Source organism: Trichosurus vulpecula, chromosome 5, assembly GCF_011100635.1.
Source record: "Trichosurus vulpecula isolate mTriVul1 chromosome 5, mTriVul1.pri, whole genome shotgun sequence".
NCBI lineage: Eukaryota > Metazoa > Chordata > Mammalia > Diprotodontia > Phalangeridae > Trichosurus > Trichosurus vulpecula.
Window position 1 is genome coordinate 126,911,518 of NC_050577.1, and position 22,747 is coordinate 126,934,264.

The window sequence follows — 22,747 nt, forward strand, 5'->3', positions numbered from 1 at the left end:
GCTTCACTTTACTCATATATAAAATAAAGAGGATGGAGATGTCAGAAGAGCCAAGGGGCTGCCATAAATGGCCTCCAAAACCACTTCTGGCTCTAAATTTGGGCTCTAAAGACCTTTTCAGGCTGCTAGGTGGCACAGTGGTTAGAGTGCTGGGCATGGAATCAGGAAAACTCATCTTCCTTCATGAGTTCAGATATGACCTCAGACACTTAGTAGCTGTATGACCCTGGACAAGTCCCATTTTGCCTCAGTTCCCTCATCTGCAAAATAAGCTGGAGAAGGAAATGGCAAACTGCTCCAGTATCTTTGCCAAGAAAACCCCAAATGGGGTCATGAAGAGTCAGACACGAAGGAAAATGACTGAATAACAGCAACAAAAAGACCTTTTCAGGTATTAATATGATTTATTGTTTCTCACATAGTAGATATCTACCATATATTCTGAAATATTGTGGAAGTATTCTTTAAATGATATTTCACAGTTAATATTAGCCTCATAGATACAGAGCACTAAAATTAATCTGAAACACATTCAAACCTGTAATATGCTTCCTATAAGAGCCCTGGAAGAAATCTGCTGGCTCAAATAAGCAGAAACATAAGTGCTGGCATAGTTCAAGGTACTGCTTGAACCCCCCAAAAACTTCAATATTGAAGTACTTCCAATCGTACATAGTACTGAGGCAGGTCAGGATAATGGATTAAACATAGAGGCTTCTTAAATTCATGAAATGAAAAAAAATAATAGATTTGTACTGCCTAAATTGAGGTTTTTTTTGTTGTTGTTTGTACAGTCCTATATACATTTTTCTAATATAGGACTATTAGATCTGCTACTTTCAAGTATAGTGGTGATAAGTATCCCAATATGATATGTCCTATATACTTAAATTTTAATTTTAATATATTCTAAATCTGCTAGATCAACAAGTCAGAAATCTCCAAAACAGTGCAGATCCTTCTGCCCATTAAGAAAGCTCATACAACAAACATGGATAGAATTTATAAACCATTTTGCAACGAATAGGCATCTCAAAAACACTTTTTTCTTGTTCTATGTGAAAGAGACCCATGCATAAACATAAGCTCAGGTGAGAAGCCACAACTGTTGGTAACACTGTACTAAATCTACCATTTGTAAGAATGTTGGAAGAATTGTTAATATAAACATTTGGCCTTTGAGTGCTTATTGGTTAAAGCAGAGAATAAATTCTATATAATGGCTTGGTTAATTACATCTTTGATTAAAAGGAGGAGGTTTGCTTGAGAGATATTTTCCATTTTGTAGTTACCTTAAACTCCATTCCCAAGGGACTCTGCTTCTACAGAAATCTCACATTGTCTATTACTGCCCTCTCTTTAGAAAATAAAAGTGTCAGAAATGAATCATAGCCATCTTTCCCCTACTCCCCACCTTCACCATTAGAATCATGTCGATATCTAATGGTCAGTGCATCATCTATGTTATTGTTCCGTCGTTTAGTCATGCCTGACTCTTTGTGACCCTGTATGGGGTTTTCTTGGCAAAGATACTAGAGTAGTTTGTCATTTCTTTCTCCAGTAGGCAAAATCAGAGGTTAGGTGACTTGCCTGGGGTCCTTGAATTAATTTTTTAAAAGGAAGTTGAGGAATTTGTTAGATTTTAAAATAATTGATATTTTTATTCTACTATATGTTTTTACCAGTGATCTTATAAATATGTACTTACAAAAAGATTCAGTTTTCATTGTTTTTATGTTGAGAAAAAAATTTATAGTTCCTTCTTAGATTTAAAAGGTTTTGATTTAATTTATTAATGAAGTTACTAATTCTAAATTGCTAAATAGTTGTAATGAAATTCTGCCTTAAGTTTTAATTCTGTGTATAAAATGCATGTTGAATTTTTATATGGAAACCATTTTATCCACAAACTGAAATCTCGATTTCTCCATTCTTTATTTAATTTCCTATTCTTTCTACTTTTAAATGATAAGTTTCCAAATAATTTGTTCTTTATTAATATTAATAACAATGTTGGTAATAATAATTTAGTGCTTGCTATAATCAACAACACAAAACTTGGCTTGACTGATCTTTTTCTAGTTTTCACACTTATTATTGCTAATATGCACAAGATCGAGATTTGTATATAAAGGTTTTTTAAAAATATGTAGTAACAATATGGAAATATGTCATGATTACACATGTATAACTTGTATCAAATTGCTTACTATCTTGAGAAGGGGAGAAGGGAAGGAAGAAAGAGAATTTGGGACTCAAAAATTTTTTTAATTGATGTTAAAAATTATCTTTACATGTAATTAGGAAAAAATAGAATTTTAATACATATGTATGTATATATACACATATATACATATACTTATGATCAGCTAGCAGAATGTCTTGCGTGTACTATGCACTTAATAGATCAATCAAATTAACCTAATACTTACAATTTGGTTGTCATAATCATTTAAGGCTCTCTGAAAGTACATAACTTGAAATGAGCCATTCAGTAATATCTGTATGTCATATTTAGGGTGTTGGTTTTCTTGAACTGAAATCCTAATTTGATAATTGACATATTGAAATTATGACGTACTGGCATGAAATGTCAATTTCATTTGAAATTCTCATAGATTTTTAAGCTTTTGATTTGAAAGGTTATATTTTAAATAGTGTCAACAATCAGTATGTCTCAGCTGCAGCTATATTATGTTTTAATACCAATTGTTCTTCCTCATATCTGGTTGGAAATTCTTTAGAGTTTCCTTTGTAAGCTTGCGGTAGAAAACAAGTCTCTATCTGAGAGAATTACTTTCAGTGAATACACAGCCTCTCCCTTCACTGGATAATATGTACACTTAGTAATATGTGTCAGTAATTTGGGGTGGAGGGCATTTTATACACTCATTATAAACTGAATATTCATTTAGCTACTTGGAATAGAATCAACACATGTGAAGAAATCTAAGTGTTAGGTGCTTTATTTAACATGCCAGGCTGATACCTCTCTTGGTAATACATGCGACAAAGTGACAACCCCTCAGTATGTAAGACAATTCCTGTTGTGGTGAAGGCTGACCGATGTGACATCGTCCTGGCTTACCTTTCTCACATGTCACTGTGTAGACCCCTGGCTCCTATCTGTCATGTATATGACATGCCCCAGTGAGGTTTAATATGACAGAACTCTTTATTTGAATCCTGTGGATCATGATCTCACCTGACAACCCCAAGCATTAACAGTGAAATTCACTCAGATACAACCATGTTGTGTCTGTCAGAGTGCTAAGGCAAAGTGTCATGCTGTTCATCAGAACAAAGGAGATAAGTTATTTGCTCTTTCATGTCAATTTTGGGAAATACTAAAGCAATAGAAATAGTCACATGTGTCTTTAGATGTTTGGTTTTATTACTGTTCCTGGAATATTTGAAAATTCAGGGAAGTTATCTGCTTGGACCCAACAAGTTAAAAAAAATCATTCAGCTGAAAAATAAAAGTTGCTTCATGTGATGATGTCATGAACCTCTGGACTTCTAAGCCTTACCCTTGATGAATAAAGTTAAGCTCCCCTTAGTTCTTGTGGCTAATCTTCCATGAACGATTTTATGCTCATTAATATTAAGACCAAAAAAACACCTGTGCATATCTATGTTTGGCATGTAACAGCTGCTCCGTGTAAGAAGGTTGATTTGTCAAAGTATTACCTGAGAAGTTCATTATTATAAAACTGTTTTCAACTTTCATCATGAGCTAATAGTTAATTGCTATGCTTTTTTATACTTTTCCCTCATTATAGATCAATTTTTTTTTCCTATTCTCTGAAGAAATAATGAATGACCAATATTTTGACATTTGAGTTTGGTTTTTTACTGTGAAAGGTTAAATTAAAATTCTTTCTGATGGAATAAATGTTACTGATGAATTATCTAGAGTAGAAAAATCAAACTTTTGGCATTTTATAAATTAAGAATGAGATATAATTACAAGAAACATTTTTAAAGAATAAACCTCGGTAATTTATAAGTTTATATGAAAACACTTAAATGATTCATCTACATGTAGGAAAAATTCATTCCATTTGAGATGCTTTTGATCTGATTGCTGAATGAAAGGTCTTTATGTCATTGTGATTAAAATGCAACTTTTAAAATTAATTGCTTTAATTTTAATTGACTATAGTTAACAAGCATCAAAGATATATCTCCATCTATACCACAATGAACATGTCAAATATAAATCTGTGTCCAAAGTTATTGCAAACTGTTTTTTTCTTTAATTCTCATAAAATGTGCATTCCTTTCTTATCTTTTGTGTACAATGACATATTTTTAAATGAAAAAAAGAAATAATGGGAAACAATCTCCTGCTTCTAATTGTCAAGAATTAAAAATGGAATCTTTAGAAAGTAGAATTAATAAGGACAGGAATTATAAATTATCACCAAGGACAGCTCTCATACTTAATGGCTAGGCTTTGCAAACATACTACAGGTTATGAGGTAAATATGGGTTCAGTATGATTTATGTCTAGTTCTACGACCAAAAATATATTTATATTCAGAGAGTCAGAATTCAGTAGGGGAATTATAGGTGATCAAATTCTGGAAGGGATACAGCTAAAACTATAAATTCCTCTGATATAGATGCATCCTTACTTTCATTCTGAATCTGAATTAAGAAAGAATTATAATCATTGTCCAATTTTCTTTAGACATTCATCCTTTTGTGTATACATGCATACATTTATATTTTAATTAAAGAAGCAATATAATCTCCAACAGTAGCAGGAGTTTGTAATTGCATACATAGTACACATTTCCCCCCAAAATTTCCTGCAAGTGAAAGTTAAAATGTAAAATTGTCACTCTTATTTGGTATAAAAGTAGTTAATAAATTTTAAAGTCCATTCAGTAGATTTTTTATAATATTATAACTTGTGCAGCATTCACTTCCATGGTTAAATGTTTGGTACTACTAGAAAATACTATTCACAGGCATTTTCAAGGACTTTTCATTGTTTTCTGTAAATCTGGAAAATATTTCTCATAATTCATTACCTTGAACACTGGCTAAAAGAAAATAGTTTAGTTCCTTTCATTCTAGGTCAGCATATGAAGGCAATGTTTGTAAATTTATCCAGCATATTTTATTTATGTAACAAGACAATCTGTATAATTCAAACTAATAACCATTGTTCTAGGGGCTTTTCAAGATAAAAACAAGTTCAGGAAATGTCTAAATAATATAAATTGTTGAAATTGTGTGGATCTGACATTAAAATACTTTGCAGATCTACACTGGGTGCATAGCACCAAGTAACATATAAAAGAAAACTGTTGTCTGTAATTAAATGGCTTTTCTCTCTTTTTGACAGACCTGATGGAATTGGAACTGTTTCAGTGGAAGAAAAAGAAAGATTTGAAGAGATTAAAGAAAGGCTGTCTTCTCTTTTAGAAAACCAAATTAGCCATTTCAGGTATGGTTTCCCTTGTGTTTACAAGAGTACTCTTCCCCAGTCTGTCCTGCAAAGGGCCACTAGATTATTCATAATATTGCTTCACTGCTCAAAATCCTACAATGCCTCCCCTATTGCCTACAGGATCACATCCAATATCCTTACTTAGCCTTCTTAATGCAAAGCTTTCTACAAAATCATTGGAATCTACCTTTCAGTGAGTATAGCAAAGGCTTCTTCTTTCATTTGAAATCTCTTTATTTTTTCTCTCTTGGTAACTAATCTTACCCAACTATCAAGGTTAAACTCAAAGTCCTCCTCCTCTTTGAAGCTGATGATTACAGTGAGAGATCCTAAAGTAATCGCTTCTTCCTCTGCCCTGGCCTTATTAGTTACAATTCATACCACACATTTGATGCGTATCATATAGAGCCTTACACTGGTAATTAATTATCTTTATATGGTCACCTTCCTTGAGGACAAAGACCTTGCCATATGCTTCTTTGTGGCCATGCACCTTGCACCTAAATAGACAAATTAAATATTAGAGAGAAGTGAACCATGGATAGGGAGGGCCTGGGACAAAAGACACAAGTAGCTTTGTCCTTGGCCACGGTAAAAAACAAATATCTACCAATGACCAAAACAAAGAAGGAGTGAATTTTTGTGACTCAAAAATATGAATGGGCTGACTAGGTCAATTGAGTTAATGTATTTTTAAAGAATTTCCAGTTCATTCAATTTTATATTTGACTGTTTTAACACTAGCTTTCTGACTACGAGAAAGACATTTTACCCGTTTCCTTATCACAAAATAAGATTGTCAGTGTTTCTTAAAGCTCTAAATGACATGTTTTCATTTCTGTGCTAATACTAACATTTTATCATCTGAAGAGACTGAAACCGATAAGCCAAAAGAAGAAAAAAGTCATGGTTTGATGAGGGTTTGGGGTGAGAGGTGCTCGACACCCCAAAGTACCGAAACACCGGGTCCTGCCAAAAGAATTCAACTCAAGCTTTCTCAGCAAAGGGAAAAGATAAAGTTTATTAAGAGTTAGCCACATAGGCCTGCCCCCAAGACATCCCACCCCTTGCGACACCTGTAAGGAAAGCGGGCCAGACCAATCTGAGCTAGATTGGATCTGACCACCTTCATGGAGGCAAGATGGAGATTATATACACAAAGCTTGTGGGAGGGATTGAGGGGTGGTCTGGGGTGGCCAGAGGAGGAGTCTAGGGAAGGACTTAAGGAGGAGTCTAAGGAGGAGCCTGAAAGGACTGGGATGAAGTCAGACTCCCGGGTGGGGGAAATAGCTGAAGGCTATATGGAAATGACAACCCATAAAGGGCTGGGGTAGCAGAGCTAGGGTATAGATATTTTGATCAGGTTTAAGGATGGGAAACAGGATTAAGGGCGGGAGGTCGTTGGGAAGACAAGATTAAGGTTAGGAAACAGCTGGACAATAGAGGACTGGGCAAGGTAGGCATTTGGGCTTAATGGTTATAGCCTCAGGCCAAGGCCAGGTAGAGTGGGAAGATTCAAGGAGAGTTCAAGGGTTCAAGGGGTTCCCAGAGACTGTGCCCTCATCAGGTTGACTTGATTATAACCTTCAAGTATATGAAAGATTTTATGACCAGTTTGAAAACAGTTTTTTCTCTATATGTATAGAAGAGGAAGAGGACACATTAAAGTAGAAGAGATTTCAGTTAGATTTGGAATTTAAGTTAGGGGTAATTCTCAGGGAGTTGATACAATCTAGAGATCCACCCCTCCCCCCCCAAAAAAACCACCTGAAGTATTTATTTCTTACATATTATTTTCTTTTTTTTTAATTCATCCCATTTCCATTAGACACATCTGGTGCTATTTAACTTTTTCTCATCACAATACAATTATTAAAACCTTCTTAGGGATTTACTCAGACACCTTCGTGAAAACAGAGGACCTCCACTGAATGACCTATTAAAGTCTCTGCTATTTGATCTTTAAGTGACCTTGGCCAAGATACTTAGCCTCTCAGTCATCAGTTTCCTTTTCTGTAAAGTAAAGAGGTCCTCTAAAGTCCTTTCCAATGTTAACTCCATTACTCTATTATTCCTTCCAGCACAAAGGTACAATCAGTGTACTTTGAATCTTGATATAACAGAAGCTCAGATGTTCGTTACCAGTAAACACATATCAAAAAAGCTACAGCAGTAAAATTAATTTTTGTTAAAATAATTCTCACGGTGCACCTATGTAGATACACAGATACTAATATCTGGATTATTGAAGAGAATGTTAACAGTCCTGAAAAAATCGACAGCTGTCTCATAATGTCAAGTCAATATTTATGTTAAAAGGTCGGATAAAAAGAATTTTCTCCCTTTAAATATTTATATATGTAAATATGTGTACACTTGAGAGACAAGATACATCATTTTAAAGAAGGACTTTACATGTATGTATGCATCTTTATGTATGCATATTTATAAACATACATGTTTAGGTGTGTGTATATATACGTGTTATCTCAAAAGTCTTAATGCAGTTTTAAGCTTTAATAGTTTAACACTGCACTAAGACTTTTGGGACATGCTAAATATATAAAGGGCCCTAATAGTTTCTATACCTTATTGATCCAGGATTGCTTCTACTCTATAAGTGTGTTGAAATATTTACATATGTATATGTAATGGAAGCTAATGCTAATTTAAAACTTACCCAGTGGGACTTCGGAGACCTGAAATGCTAAAAGTAATCTGGAGATCAGCAGCATTCCATTCATAAAGTGTGTTACCTACAGTTTAAGGGGCATAAACAATAGGGGAGAACAATGAGTGGATTATGCAAATGTATCCAAAAGATTTAGGCTGGAGAAGGGAAATACTGTACAAGAACCAAATTTGTGTTTTATTTTAAAATGGATTAAGGCTGTAGATGTAGAAGATGATTAGAACCACTTTGCTAATTTGATAATAGGAAGGACCACCATCCCTCCCCACCAAGAAAGAAAGAAACCAGTCAGCTTAATAAATGTCTCCTTGCCTATTACACCTCCCTCCCGCCCCCCCCCAAAAAAGTGTGGAGGGAGAGAAAGGCATCTTTGGGGGCAGGGGGGAGTGCTAAGGGAGGAAATATGGGAGAAAGACAAATAAATTGCTAACAGCAATTTTGAAGCAATCTGCTGCCATATTTATGTGACTTTGTGGCTGTAGGCTATGTAAGAGATCATTAAAAATTTAGCAAAACTAAAACTTGTGACAGCATGAACACTTTCATTTTTAAAAGCTATAAACTATTTTATTGAAATTTAGTTTTATAAAATTATCTGAATTTAAAATCAGTATCAAAGTAGAAAATAACTCTTTTTTCCATGTACTGATATTACCCCAGAGATAAAGGTTTATGCATGAATTAAATAGTAATGAAGCAGCTTGGTAAAGGCAAAGTATGCTGGATTTTGGAGTCCAAGGATCTGAGTTTGAATCTTGGCTCTGCCCTTACCTTTAAGACTATCAACAGTTCACCTCATCTGTAAAATAAAGGGGTTGGAATCTGCTTTGACTCTAAATCTACAATTCATTAATCCTAGAAACCAAGAATTCTTAAGTGGAGGGGTGTTTATGTGAGGAGTCACATTTAATCCGGTTTTCCTCAAGTCTGGAAAGCGTGAGTCTAAGGTTCGGTATCCTGTGTTTCCTAAAGGAAGATTGGTTACTTTTTAAAATTGTATTTTAAAGTAAAGGTGCTTTTTTGATTTTGAATAATCTGAAAAAAACAATCCTATTTCTCTTGTTTCAAGTTATCATCTGAAAGATGAATAAGTCATAGCAAGGTGGCACTCTGAGGCATATAGCTTCTGTAATACCATGAAAGTTTTGCCAGAGGTAGCTCAGGAAAATAGGGAAAACCAAGTCTAGAACCCCCAGGATGGAAGTGGCCATAACATGCTACACTCTTAAATGGAAAGGAGACTGAAGAGGAGTGCCTTCTAAAGAGCAGCGTGAGCATATTTCCATTTTGTGACAAGAATTTTCTGTGCAACCTACTACTCCTTTCTCAATCTGGTCTCTCTCATCTCCCTCTTCTCCCCATGTACTTGTATGTTCAGAAGATCTATGTAACATATCAAAGAGCTGGTACATGAGAGATGGGGTATGGACTCAGGTCAAGGAGCTACTGGCTAGTGAAAGACAAGGCAAGGATTTAACTTTGTTACCTGGGAAAGTTTATGAATATGACACAGAATAGAGGGGTAACTGCCAGGGAGCTGGAGAACCACAGTCCTGTCCCACTAGCTAGAATGAGGGTATTTGGGACTTCTGTTTTTCAATTGCAGATGGTTATGTGTCATTTCATTTTATATTAAGACTTTAAAAAAGGAAGAATTTTTTTATGATATGCATTTTATTGCATTCCCCATTATTCATGTACCACCTTTATATTTCTTAAAGCACACACTTTGAGTACTTACTACCAAAAAGGCATAGAATGCTTCAGTCTTTTCACTGCAGTAAGCTCTCTTAACCGTTTAGGGCATTTATGATATGAAAATGAACATACAGTCAAAAGCTTCCATGATGAAATGATGAGATTGCCCTCCCTTTGCTGGAATGTCATTGTTAATAATTGAACAAGGAATTACTATGGGAGCTTTTAAATTAGACATAAAATGTTTGACCTCTTGTTCCTTTTTCTTTGTTTTTAAAGATACTGCTTTCCCTTTGGACGGCCTGAAGGTGCTCTCAAAGCTACACTTTCGTTACTTGAAAGGGTAAGTTTGTACTTGAATTTTCATGTGCCTTGTCCTTTTGTTATGGAAGTAGTGAAAGTTACGTATTTCTTGGCTACCTTTTTCTTTTGTCTTTATGGTATTTCTCCTTGTCTCTATTATATTCCATCTTTGGCTCCTTCTCCCCACTCATTAAAATTCTGTTGTAAAATCCTCTGCTGTTGCATCTGCAATCCTGTCTTCTGTAAGCCTGAGGTTTCACTGGCCTCCTGTCATCCAGTTTATTTCCCCTCTCATGAAGCCACGGGGATCTTTCTTGTCTTCTGCCCATTCTTTGTAGCTCAGTTACCCTCACAAAGATCCCTTCATTCTGCCCTTCTGCTTTTCTACACATCTACTTCCTCCTCACTCTTATGATGTTCTGTTGGTATGTTTCTGTTCATCAAACCTCTTGTATCTCCCATCTTTTCTTCCATCTCTACTCATAACACACCCATTCCTTATACTTAGAATATTTTTCCATTCAATATCCATTAGCTCTTCTCTTTCTTTGCATCCAAAGCTCACCTCAAGATTCATTTCTCCAATTATGACTAATCAAATACACCATCAATTGTTGTTTAACATGTGGATACCCATTTTCCCATTAAAAGAAAAAACAGGATTGCATCCTTGCATGTTAAAAGTAACATTTTTCTAAAAGTTTATTTCTGTCTCATCTAAAATACAAATATTTTAAAGGAAGAAACTGTTTTATGTATTATAAACTATTAGAGAAGTGCATCAGTGTGCCATAGCATCTAGAGAATTGGTCGCAGAATTAGAAAGATCTGAGTTTGAGTCTCTCCTGGTCTCTGACACATGCAAGCTATATCATGTGTAACTCCTGGCTACTTATTTGATCTGGGAGTGTTCTAAGCAACTCTCTAAACCCTCAGTCCCAGAGGAGGGGCAGTACTGTATAGGCAGAGAGAGTTCCTTCATTGGGACTTCCTTATACCAATTAAATCATGTAAAAAGAATGGGAGGGTGATAAGGGAATGGGTATACAGAAATAAGATAAGTCCTGCTTGTTCTATATTACCATTAAAAACTTATTGGAGAATTTCAATAGCTCATGGGCTGATCTATGATTTGCTGGCTTCCTTAGCCAGCTCTTATCCTTCATTATGCTAAATTCATTTTAGATATTTCATTGTATATCAGTACCTTCCCAATTGGAAAAAGAAGCAAACTCCATTCCAGGGATTGCAAAGGGGAGCTAAAACTGATTGCAAAAATAAGATTTTTGGATTCCGTATGGATTTCATATTCTCACCCTGCTCTCCATTGCCTCATTCTTGATTATTCTACCTCCTCTAAAGCAAGCTGGAATTGAAAAAGTTGGTACAGTAGTTTCTTGTTTGTTTTAGATTTTCATAATATTGGAAATTTATATTGAAGAGCTTCAAGCTATAGATTTTGAAAAGTCTGTGTAAAAAAATGTACTGAGTTGACAACAATAGCAATACAGATGGGTACAAGAAAATCCTTAACAGCTCTTTCACATTTAGAACTGGCAGTACCCACTATTCAAAGCCCAGTTCTTCTGCTAGGTTTCTACAGAGTAGAAAAAGTGGCAATAAGAAACTTGCTCCTAATCATGTTCTCTGGCAAATGATGAAAGGTGATCTTTGTCTCAATTAGATCTACTCCATGACTCTGGCAGAATTAGGGAGAAATATTTGGGGCCACTTTGGGGCCCTTTTCAAATTTTCTCATTAGTTGGTATGGTAATAGTCACCCTCCCCTACCTCCAAACCTGTGCCCCTAGAAAAGCCACTTTTCAAACTAGAACTCTACTGGCATATGTATAAAGAGAAAGTATATAAAGAAAGAGAAAGCAGAAGAAATGCAATAGATCACTGTTTTTTCCAGCTTTTGACCTTTTATACTCCCATTTCCAGGAAGGGATTAGATTCCTTCATTTAGTCAGTTATGCTATGAAATTTTGCTTGATTTAAATATTTCTCAAATTAATAGAGTGGCAGAGAATCATATTCTGAGTAGTTTTAAAATATCTTCCCTAATAGTTGAATTCACCATTAGAGGTAGGTGGAGGGAAAGTTACCTTTAATTCAATGTTGGTGTTTCTTTGATGATAATGAGAATTAACATGGTATATGTCCAGCTGTGGGGCCAGGAAAATCTAGGTTCATGTCCTTTCAATGACACATCTTAGGTGTTGTAGCATAGGCACATAACTCAACCTCTCAATGTCCTAGACAAATGTCTACAACTCTAAGTTACCAACTAGTTACTTATCTGCATCAATGGAGGCAATTCTATACCTAGACTCCTCCCCCCTCTTCTGTCTAGGTCTCTGCTCCACTTTCCCTATAAATATTTCTGCCTTTCCAGGCCCAAGTTCCTCCTTCTGATTCCCTAGACCAATGAAATTAAGAATCTGCCTCTCCTTGTGCCCTCAAAAAAGGGAACAATGCTAGTTTGAGATATATAACTTCTTAACCCATGGGCCAATAAACCACAAGGATTATTCAGGCAGTACAGTAGCTTGTGTCTGACATAAAGTCCCAATTATATGTTGGAATGTTTTTTTCCCTCATAAGATTATGTGAAGAAAAAATGAATCTGTGATGAGGTTAAATTTTGCTTTCATTTTAAAATAGCCAAAGAAATGTTGATTAGTAAAATTATAACATTCTACCATAGGTCAACATAAAGCTGAGATGATCTGAAACTAGAGTCCTAGATAATAAAGAAGTTGCAAAAAAGAATAGAATAATAAAGATAGAAATTGAGAATTTTATATTCCTATAGTGTTTACACAAAGACAAACATTAATAGAACAACAAATTCGCTGAACAAATGCACTATATTTGAAAATTACTAAGTATTTTCATTTTGTGTGCACATTTTCCCACTATTTGCTTTATTAAAAACAAGATAAGAAAACCTTATTGAAGATATGAAGGGTTGGGGCTGTCTTAACGAGCATTCAGAAATGTGTATTGAAACATTTTATTGAGAAATATGCATCCATCCCTGAGTATTAAGGGAAAGAATTCATGGTCATTATTTAACTGTTTAAGTAGACAGTATGATATGAAATCTCTTTTAGGATAAAGTTTACTTAGAGTTTGAAAAACTAAGCATCTTTTAAATTAATTTTCACTTAGTTATCTTTTAAGAGAAACAAAGAAAGCATGATTTAAGAGTCCAGTGAACAGTAGTGGACAGATAACCCTTTTAATCTTTCAGAGATTAAATTGTCAATAAAGTAACATTTTTCAAGACTAGGGAGGTTTTCCTCTACTTTCAGTATATTGTCTCAGCAGTAATAGTAGGTTACAGTAATTAAGAATACGTTGGTTAAAGAAAAGAAGGTGTTAATTCAAAAGCAATTCACACTGCTCATCTTTGGCGAATTTATTTTTGTTGCTTTGTTTTTCTTCTCACACATTACTTAATGTAGTACTCAGAAAAGCTGAGCTTTGAACTTAGGGTGTGCTTTTCAAACTTTACATTTTTATCTTTTCTCATGCACTGTGATCCTGATCTACAATTGCTGCTATATTGGATGGTCTTAAGTGTTTCCAGAGAGTGGCTGACTAGTAATACAGAATGCTGACATTGCATTTGAAAGGTTTTGATAAGTTTAACAAATAAGGGTTCAGACAAGAGGAATGGAATATGTTTCAGATGACAAGCAATAGCCCATTTACCGATTATCCTTCCCTTTGCTGTTGTCTAACACTGCTTACTATAAATATTAGAGTTGAAGATGTTTTATATGATTTGTTCCTGTTTTTTGGTAGGTTTTAATGAAAGATATTGCCACTCCCATACCAGCAGAAGAGGTGAAGAAAGTGGTCAGAAAGTGTCTAGAGAAGGCTGCCTTGATCAATTACACTAGACTTACAGAATATGCCAAAATAGAAGGTCAGTACAGTGAGCAATTGCCAAAGTGGCTGTGGGAGCCAGCAATGCCTATTAACTGACTATTCTGTGAGAAGTCTTTTCCTTTTCCTGAACAAACCTGTACCATAGCAAGGGGAAATGTCTCATTAAAATCTCAGCTGGTGAACTGTAGAGCTTTTTCCTATTCATTGCTTTAATATGCCTCCTGGGACTTTGCTTGAATGAAAGACCCAGGCTTCGTGCTTAAGTTGTCCTTTGTTCTTATTTTGAGTTTTCAAGAAACGAAAAGGTGTTTTCATGGGTTGTATTTTTTAGCATTACTGTAAGTATGTCTAGCATTTAAACTATTAGCAGTATATTCTATCCTGATCAATAACAATGTAATGTCATGTGAGATTGTTTTCTGATGTTCTATACTCATGCTTAGAAATGGGAAACTTGTTGATATCGTTAGCACCGAAATAAATTGATAGAACTACCCAGAGCTTTTAATTACTTGCAATATATTAATGCATTTGAAAGATTAGATCTCATGAGAGAACTGTGCATTTTTTCTCTTTCTTTGGATTTTATTCATTAAGGATAATGATCTTTAGAATAATTTTGAAAGGGTATCGAACCTTATGGCATGGGCACATAACTAAATTTTTTCTTAAGATGCATAAACTGAAATAATTTAAAGGGAATAGAAATGCATTGTGATAGTTTGTTTAAATAAGAATAAAACAATGTTTCATAATATACATATGGAATTAACTTTGGGAGAATGAAAAGCTTTCCATTAATGATTTTTCAAATATACACATTATTTACATCTTCTAACAGATAAATAATCAGCATTTGAAAATCCTCAATAACTTTAAAATATCAAAATGGTTATTGTAGAGTTGGTATATAAGCATTAGCTAATTTTAAAACTGTTATCAGAATCACAGAAAATGAAATAAGGATGATATGATTAACTGTAGTATGAATTCTTTTTCTCTCCAAATCTGGTCAAGCTCTCTGACAAGCATGAGTTAACCAACCTCCTGAGTGATTAACAAAAAAAGCCATCCCATCACTATAGCAACCAATATTATATCACGAGAGTAACAACATGAAATCTCCTTAGTTACCAGTTTAACATCATTAATTATGATATCATGTTGTGTTAAAGCAAAAGCGATGAATATTAGATCATTCGGAAGAAATGAGAAAGAAATATCTTAGTATTCAGTTTCTGAATACTCATTGAAATAATTTTGATGGGTTGGGGATGTTGGGCTTTCTGAAAATTGATAAAGAGAATGAATGTAAAAGTAGACTTTATAACCTTTTAAAACTATATGTAAGATAGAAAGTAGAGTAGAGGGAAGGGCATCCATAGACAAATTTAGTAAATAAAAAAATAATTTTGAAGAAACAACCTGAACTCTGTACAGAAAAACTCATAGGAATGCTTTTCTTCTCCGTTAAAATCCATGTAATTTATTTCATTTGGATCACTGACTTATCCAAGAATGTTTAAATGGAGCAAGGACTTTTATATTCCTTCCTATATCTTACAGTCTCTTTCTCTATTTCTGAGCTACAGTACCCATTCTCATATGTAAACTTTAAAAATGTATTATTCCACATATATTTAACCAGACTTATCCTCACTAGTGAAATAGACATAACCCTAGGCCCAGAGCATAGGTAATGACAAGAAATAGCACCTGTTTACATGTTTGAAATGTGAAACTTACCCCTTTAAATGAAGGTTTATGGTTTCTTTGTCATATATTCCTAATAGGGACAAAATACAATGGGCAGATTAATTTTCTTTCTTCCACTGGTACCATTGATAAGGTAATAATGTCAGTTATGAGACCATTCCTGAAACATGGTCAGAGGGGAATAATAAACCTTCCACTTTCAGAGATAAGAAATGCCTGCTTATCAAAGGGAAAAAAATATTCCATGCTCTTGAATTCTGTTGGCTTTAGCTTCTGAGGAGAGTCATTACAGTTATATTTGGATTACACCTAAAATCAAATCACATTCTAGTGAAAATAGAAAATGAGCCACATTTTTTTCTGTACCAGATTGGTGTGTTATACTGATGTGATTTTATATTGAGTAATGTTCATTTTTTTCCCCTCTAAATTCTCTCTGCTTATGTTTTAGGCCCAGCAGAAAAGGAAACAGGTGATTAACCAACCCCCTGCATGCACATGCCATTGTCTTTAGTGTGGTGTTGTGATGTTGTGGTGTTGATGTACCAATGTCTTCCTTTTGATTTTTTAAAAAAATTATACCGTTTTGGCCAGAATACAGAGAAGACCTTGATGGTATATGAGCTAATAATAGCTGAGTGAGCATTCGGTGCAAAAACCAAGTTCAGCAATTGATACCACCTTTCTTTATGGGGTTAAGGAAGAAAGATTATAGGTTCAAAAGATGTGAATTTCAGTGTGAGAACCTGAGTACCCTGAGTCAGTAAGCATGAGCTCTTGCACACGCGCACACACACACACACACACACACACACACACGAGAGACAGAGAGACAGACAGAGAGAGACAGAGGGAGGGAGAGAGATCTTTATTGCTGCTAAAGATAAGATGGAAATTAATGGGTTTAGAACACATAAGATTTATATTAAATGATAAGTAAATATTTCCTAATACTGAATACTTGGATAGACCCATGAGCTCATGGATGTGGGGGTACACATCTGTGGAGATGATGACCCGTCTATACTGTGATGTTCATTTCTTGTCCATGTTCTTCTATAAATCCTCTATTGAAGTCCTATCTACTGCCTAACATCCTGGAAGCTATCTTCTACGTCTTTTAGCACTAGTTAGGGTTGTTATAAATGGAAATCAGTGATTGAGTGAGGCTTATTTTCTCAGGAAGTTTAAGAAATTACCTGGGATACTTTAGGTTGCAATTTTGCTTGAAAGCACTCTAGAGAGCCTTTCTTGCCTTGTTTTTCTGAGTTTAGAGTAAAATTTACTTATAACTACTTAGGTTTCTAACTGAAGGTTTCCAATAAAATCCCATCTTTTGTTTTTTTCTAGTTATGTCTTCTTTCCAGCAACCAACTATCTTGTTTACCTAGTTTACTACAACAGAGAGTTAAAGAGAAACTGAGGCAGGAAAAGGAAAAAGGAACTACTGTCAATGATTGCTAAATATGGTTTAGAATACATGGACTAGTAAGAATCATGGGTCTCCAATAACAACTCATTTTAAGTGTAAAATGTATAGGACAAGAAGTCAAGAATCTTCACAATGCTAATTAATAGCCCTGTGACCTCAGACAGGTCACTTAACCTCCCTAGACCTCACTGTCTTTATCAGCAAAATGGAAAAGTTGCACCAAGTAATCTCTATTAAAACAAAACAAAACAAACAGCTCCTTACATTTGTGTAGCCCTTTTAACCATTCCCTCAAGATCTTACCTCAATACTTCAAAAAGTCTTGATTTCACCGGTATTGGTATTCTCTCTACTCACAAAGATAGCAATCTCCACACACCTTAGAAGAGGGTCTTCTTGAGTTGCTATTTCCAAATAATTTATAATAATGATAATTTGATATTGCCTAACAATGAAATTATAAAAATTTACTGCCAATCTTCTGATGATAAGCATCTCTCTATAGACTAATCCACAAATCACAGGCAATCAACAAGACTCCACTCAAAGCCTTTCCAACTTGGCAGGACCTGTCAAAGCTCATCAACAAATGGCATGGCCTTTAAGAACCCTGGGTCACCTTCACACCACAGTGAAGCTCCTTTTTAGATGATTGTTTCAAAATCTGTTATGCATTGTATCTTCCCATCGCTCCTGAAGTTGGTAGAGCAGGTGGTATCAATCCTGTTTAGAGTTGAACAAATTGAGCTGCCAAAAGATTAAGCAGTTACAACGAATTAGTGGCAGAGCTAGAATGAGAACCCCAGGTCTTCTGACTCCTTAACTATCTATGGCACCACAGAAGCTTACTCCTTCTCAATATGAAAGTGAGGATGAGTCCTTCTAAAATACAGAGCACAGCAGCCATGTGGTGGTTCTCCTTTTCCACCACAAGGAAGAGAAGTTTTCTTCCCCCTTTCCTTGCCTAACTTCTCCCTCAGCTTTCTGCCATAGATATTTAAATCTCACAAACTAGCAAATAAGAAACTCAAGCAAAATGATTTTTATTGATTAGGATTATCTCCTCAGAAGTAAAAAAGAAAATATGGTTCAACTTCACTCATTTAACTATCTAGGGAAACCAGACTGGATTGCTGAACAATTTGGATTTTATAGAATTTTAAAATAAATGCAGGTGCATTATTTTCACATACAGTGATAATAATAATTGGCATTTACATAGATAGTACTTTAAAGTTTGCAGAGCATTTACCCACCCTCCATCATTTGAGGCTCACAGTCACCCTTCGGGGTAGATACTATAGGAGTTATTATCATCATGTTAAAGGGGGGAGTCTAAGCCAGAGAATTTAAATAAGTTCTCCATGGTCTCAGTTTATAAGTGGAATAGGCAGGAATTGGACCCAGAACTTCCTGACTTTCAAGTCCTGCAGTCTTAGCAAAATATTGCCTAGAAGAAAGGTTTATGAGACTCTCTTTTTAAATTAAATATTTTAATGAGTATTATTTAAAACAGAAAGATTAATAGTACATTAAAGAGACTCTTAACATGCTTGAAAATGCTTTAAAAACAATTTTTTGAACATTTTACATTTTTCTCCAGTTCTATTTAAGCCATGAACTTTAACTAGGAAGAAGGGGTTTGCCAAGGAAAGAAGTTCAGCCCAGCACTTATGGACTATCAGAAATCCTACTTTGGTAGAACCTAAGCTAATAAGGTTTTACTGTAGATACTTGAGTTGTGTTACAGGGACAAAATGTGTGCAGTATACCTGGGGCTTCTCTTCCTGTTCCCCTATTCCTGAGCTTAACGTGGTGAAATCACTGATTTCCCACCTCGCAGCAGACTTTCAGGTGTTATATCTGATTCATCTCTTTTAAGCTAGTTCACATTTCCATGAGTTATTCACATTTGGCAGTTATTTTTTTGGAGGGAGGAAGGCAAGGCAATTGGGGTTAAATGACTTGCCCATGGTCACACAGCTAGTAAGTGTCAAGTGTCTGAGGTCACATTTGAACTCGAGTCCTCCTCAACTCCAGGACCACTGCTCTATTCACTGCGCCACCTAGCTGCCCCTTGGCAGTTGTTTCTAGCATAACTCCTTGTTGTCCTGAACAAGTTAGAGAAATGTCTCAAATTCTGAAAATAATCTGGTCCAACCCCCCTCCTCTTACAGATGAAGAACTTAAGGCTCAGAGAGCTTGTGACTCGCTTAAAGTCACCCAGCCTAGTTGGTGGCAGGATTAGTCCTAGAACCTACATTTCCTGATTCGTGATCCAGTGCATTTTCCATTTGTTCCCTTATGAGGGACTGGCTTCTTTTTTATGAGGATAAAGGTAATCTGGGTGGAGAAACAAAGTTATAAGGGACTTGATAAACATTTATTAAGTGCTTACTGTGTGCCAGGCATTGTGCTAGACACTGTATCAAATGATATAGCGAATTAAAAGGACTTCATTAACTAAAAGATGCACTCTAGAGGTGTTTCCAGATACAGACTGACTCATAGCACATTAGCTTGACTCGTAGTATGTCATCCCTGATGTAGCTAATGAGAACATCTGTCTCAGAAACAGGAAGATGAGTTTAAGAAAGGATTGTTCAAAACTCCCCCATTGAAACCTTTCTACCACTTATTTGAGGCAACAGGTAACTGTATTACAAATTATAGTGCCAGATTAAAATTAGCTATTCCTCCAGAATTTGAAGCCACTTCACTAAGAGAGATGTCCAAAGTGTGAAGTAGTAAAATAGTGCAAGATCCAAGAGACCCAAAACTTGAAATAGTCATCAGTCTACCGTACCCTTAGTTTTACTGCATTCTTGAGATGTCTCACAAATTAAACTCAGCTTTCCATTTTGACCCATGTATCTTTATTCAGTCCTTGTACATTATGCAGAGGCTTCAGTAGAAGTACAGATTAATGAAGCTTATGGGTTTAAAAATTCTTGTACATGAACTAAACCCATTGCTCTTTCAAAATCTTGTCCTCTTTATCTCCCTTTGGGTCTTGTTTGTATGTTCAAAAAACACTAATACTCCATATTGGGAACTAGATATGGAGAACATACATCACGTACATGTGTTTTATTTTCACACTTGTTTTAGTTGTGATATTATTTCCTGTGGAGTAAATATAGATAAATTTTCCTTGTTACTAAATAGGAAATTGGTTGTTGATTTAGAATATTACAAAGATAGACAATTTACTTTCTCTTTCAGTTTTATAAAACCGTACAGTGACTAGAAATTATAGTTGCATTCACTCTAATTTTAATTAGAGGCTTAACCTGCACATTGAAACAAAGTCATTTTTATAACCGCATACCTCATGGGTGAAAAATCATCCATCTTTTTTGGAGTAAAAATAATTTATTTTTAATTCAGAGAATTACATGTATATGAGAGCAGCAGTCATAAAAATGAATGTTAATTCATTGCTTTCTCTCCCCCACCTCCGCCCCCAGACACTGAGTATCATATTGTGCCAGAAAATAAAAGAAGGAAGACTGCTCCTTAGAGCTTGCCATGACTGTGATCCTTTGCATAGATTTGGTATCTATGCTTATTATCAATCTAGAAATGCAGAGGTGCCCTAGACAAAAGGTACCGCACAGTGAACATGCAAATTCTTTGTGTGGTAAGAATCTTTTTCAGCACTCTGGTTGCCAGGTTCCCAGGTCTAACCCCCAAGTGCTCTCATTTTCCCAGTGTCTCAATTGAACTGGATATAGAGTGCTTTCCCAGAAGGCTGTGCATGCTTACTTTCTTTAAGGGTAGAAGTTGAACAGTAAGCTGCCCTCACATCATTTAGATGTGTTTGCAATCTGGATGACACTCTAACTTAGTACTCCATTATCAGAATATAATGAGGAACATAAAATTCAAATAAAATAAATATCTGTTCTACCTAAGACTTAGCATGTATGTTAGCAAACACAAAAGCTCAAAAGTCACATGCTGTCCTATAAATGATGTTGCTTTATTCTGGAAGTGGCTAATTTATTAATACTCCTCAAATAATAACATAAGGCTGTACTATTCCTTTACCATTTACCATGTAAAAGTTTCAGGAATTTCTCCTGGGAAATTTGATTATAAATGTTCATAAATATTATGCCTGCCCATATATTTAGGGAATCTTCTGAAATAGAATTAAAAGATCAGTATCATGTGACCCCATCACTTTGGAAAGTGCTTTGACAGGTCATTTGTACATTTAAAAAAAATCATGGGGGCAGCTAGGTGGTGCACTGGCCCTGGAGTCAGGAGAACCTGAGTTCAAATTTGGCCTCAGACATGACACTTACTAGCTGTGTGACCCTGGGCGAGTCACTTAACCCCAATTGCCCTGCCTTCCCTCTTCCCCCCCCAAAAAAAATCACCAAAATTCCTACCCTAAAGAGCATCCAGTTGAAAATTAACTTCAGGTGTCCCAAAGAGATGCCCAGGTTTACAAGACAGAACCATAGCCTGAAAGCATAAGCTTAATTACTCTCTCTGTGAACAAGAGGTCATTCATGGGCTTTGTTTTGCTTCTGGATAAAATAAATGTCATTGTCTCCTTGAGCAGAGGACTGAGCAAATTATTGACATTTATTTGTGATTTAAGGCAAGTCTAGTCAACAAACATGTGTTAAGCACTTAATGCATGCCAGGCCTCATGCTAACTTCTAGGAATACTAATACCAACACAAGCAGAAAGGCAGCCCTTACCCTCAAGGAGCTTGCTTTCTAACGGTGGAAGAGAACACGTAAAGGAAGCCGAAAAACAGCAAGGGGGAGCATTGTAAAGGAAGTCTGGAAAATATGAAGCCATGGCTGGCCTGGGTGTTTTCTTTAAATGGAAGTTTTGGGGGTGACCAGCTAATTGGAGAAACCAAGAAACTGAAGCTCAGAGAGCTCATTATGCCTTATCCAAAGTCACCCAGGCTAGTTAGTGACAGTGTTGGTACTACATAAGATAAGAAAGATAAGCTTTTACAATAAAATTTGAACTGTTCATTTGAAGTGCTTAATAATTTGGACAAGGACCAGGTTAAAGTCAATTTTTGTGCTATCCATAGCACATAAATTTGATAAGTAAAAGTGGCATGAGAAATATTTAAAAGACATGAGAGAACAGGCTTTTTCCAATTTGTCCATTGTCTTTTTGCATACCTATAATTAAAATGTTCATTATTCTTTTTATCTGTCATTTATAAAGATACTTCAAAAACCTCCACCTTGATATACTTTTAGTCTAGTCCTATTAATGTGTGTGTATATAGAGGGGAATATCTGAACTGCATTTTTTGTAAATACTTTGTGAGTTGTGGTTTTTACTAATTCAGAGGCCTTTCCTATAATAGTTGGAAATAGGTGAGGTTTTCCTGATATGATTGTATATTTGCCCAGTGACACCTTTTCTTCCTCCCTACTAAAACCAGGTAAGGTCATCAGAATTTATCCGTGGCAAAAGCAGAATAGTAAATGCTATGTCCTGAGACTTGTGATTTAAAGATATCAGAAATGGAAAACACCTTCAGTGCCTCCA

The 22,747-nt window shown here is 35.4% G+C and overlaps 1 protein-coding gene across 6 annotated transcripts in view; it reads left to right on the forward strand.

Annotated features, from left to right (window-relative positions):
* The window catches only part of CADPS2 (calcium dependent secretion activator 2), a 730,659-nt gene that overhangs the window by 570,024 nt on the left and 137,888 nt on the right, over positions 1-22,747 (forward strand). For all 6 annotated transcript variants that reach the window (XM_036759293.1, XM_036759295.1, XM_036759294.1 and 3 more), the window contains exons 14-16: positions 5,360-5,461; positions 10,134-10,197; positions 13,974-14,097. In XM_036759293.1, coding sequence (XP_036615188.1) covers positions 5,360-5,461; positions 10,134-10,197; positions 13,974-14,097 — 290 coding nt within the window. The remainder of the gene's footprint in view (positions 1-5,359; positions 5,462-10,133; positions 10,198-13,973; positions 14,098-22,747) is intronic.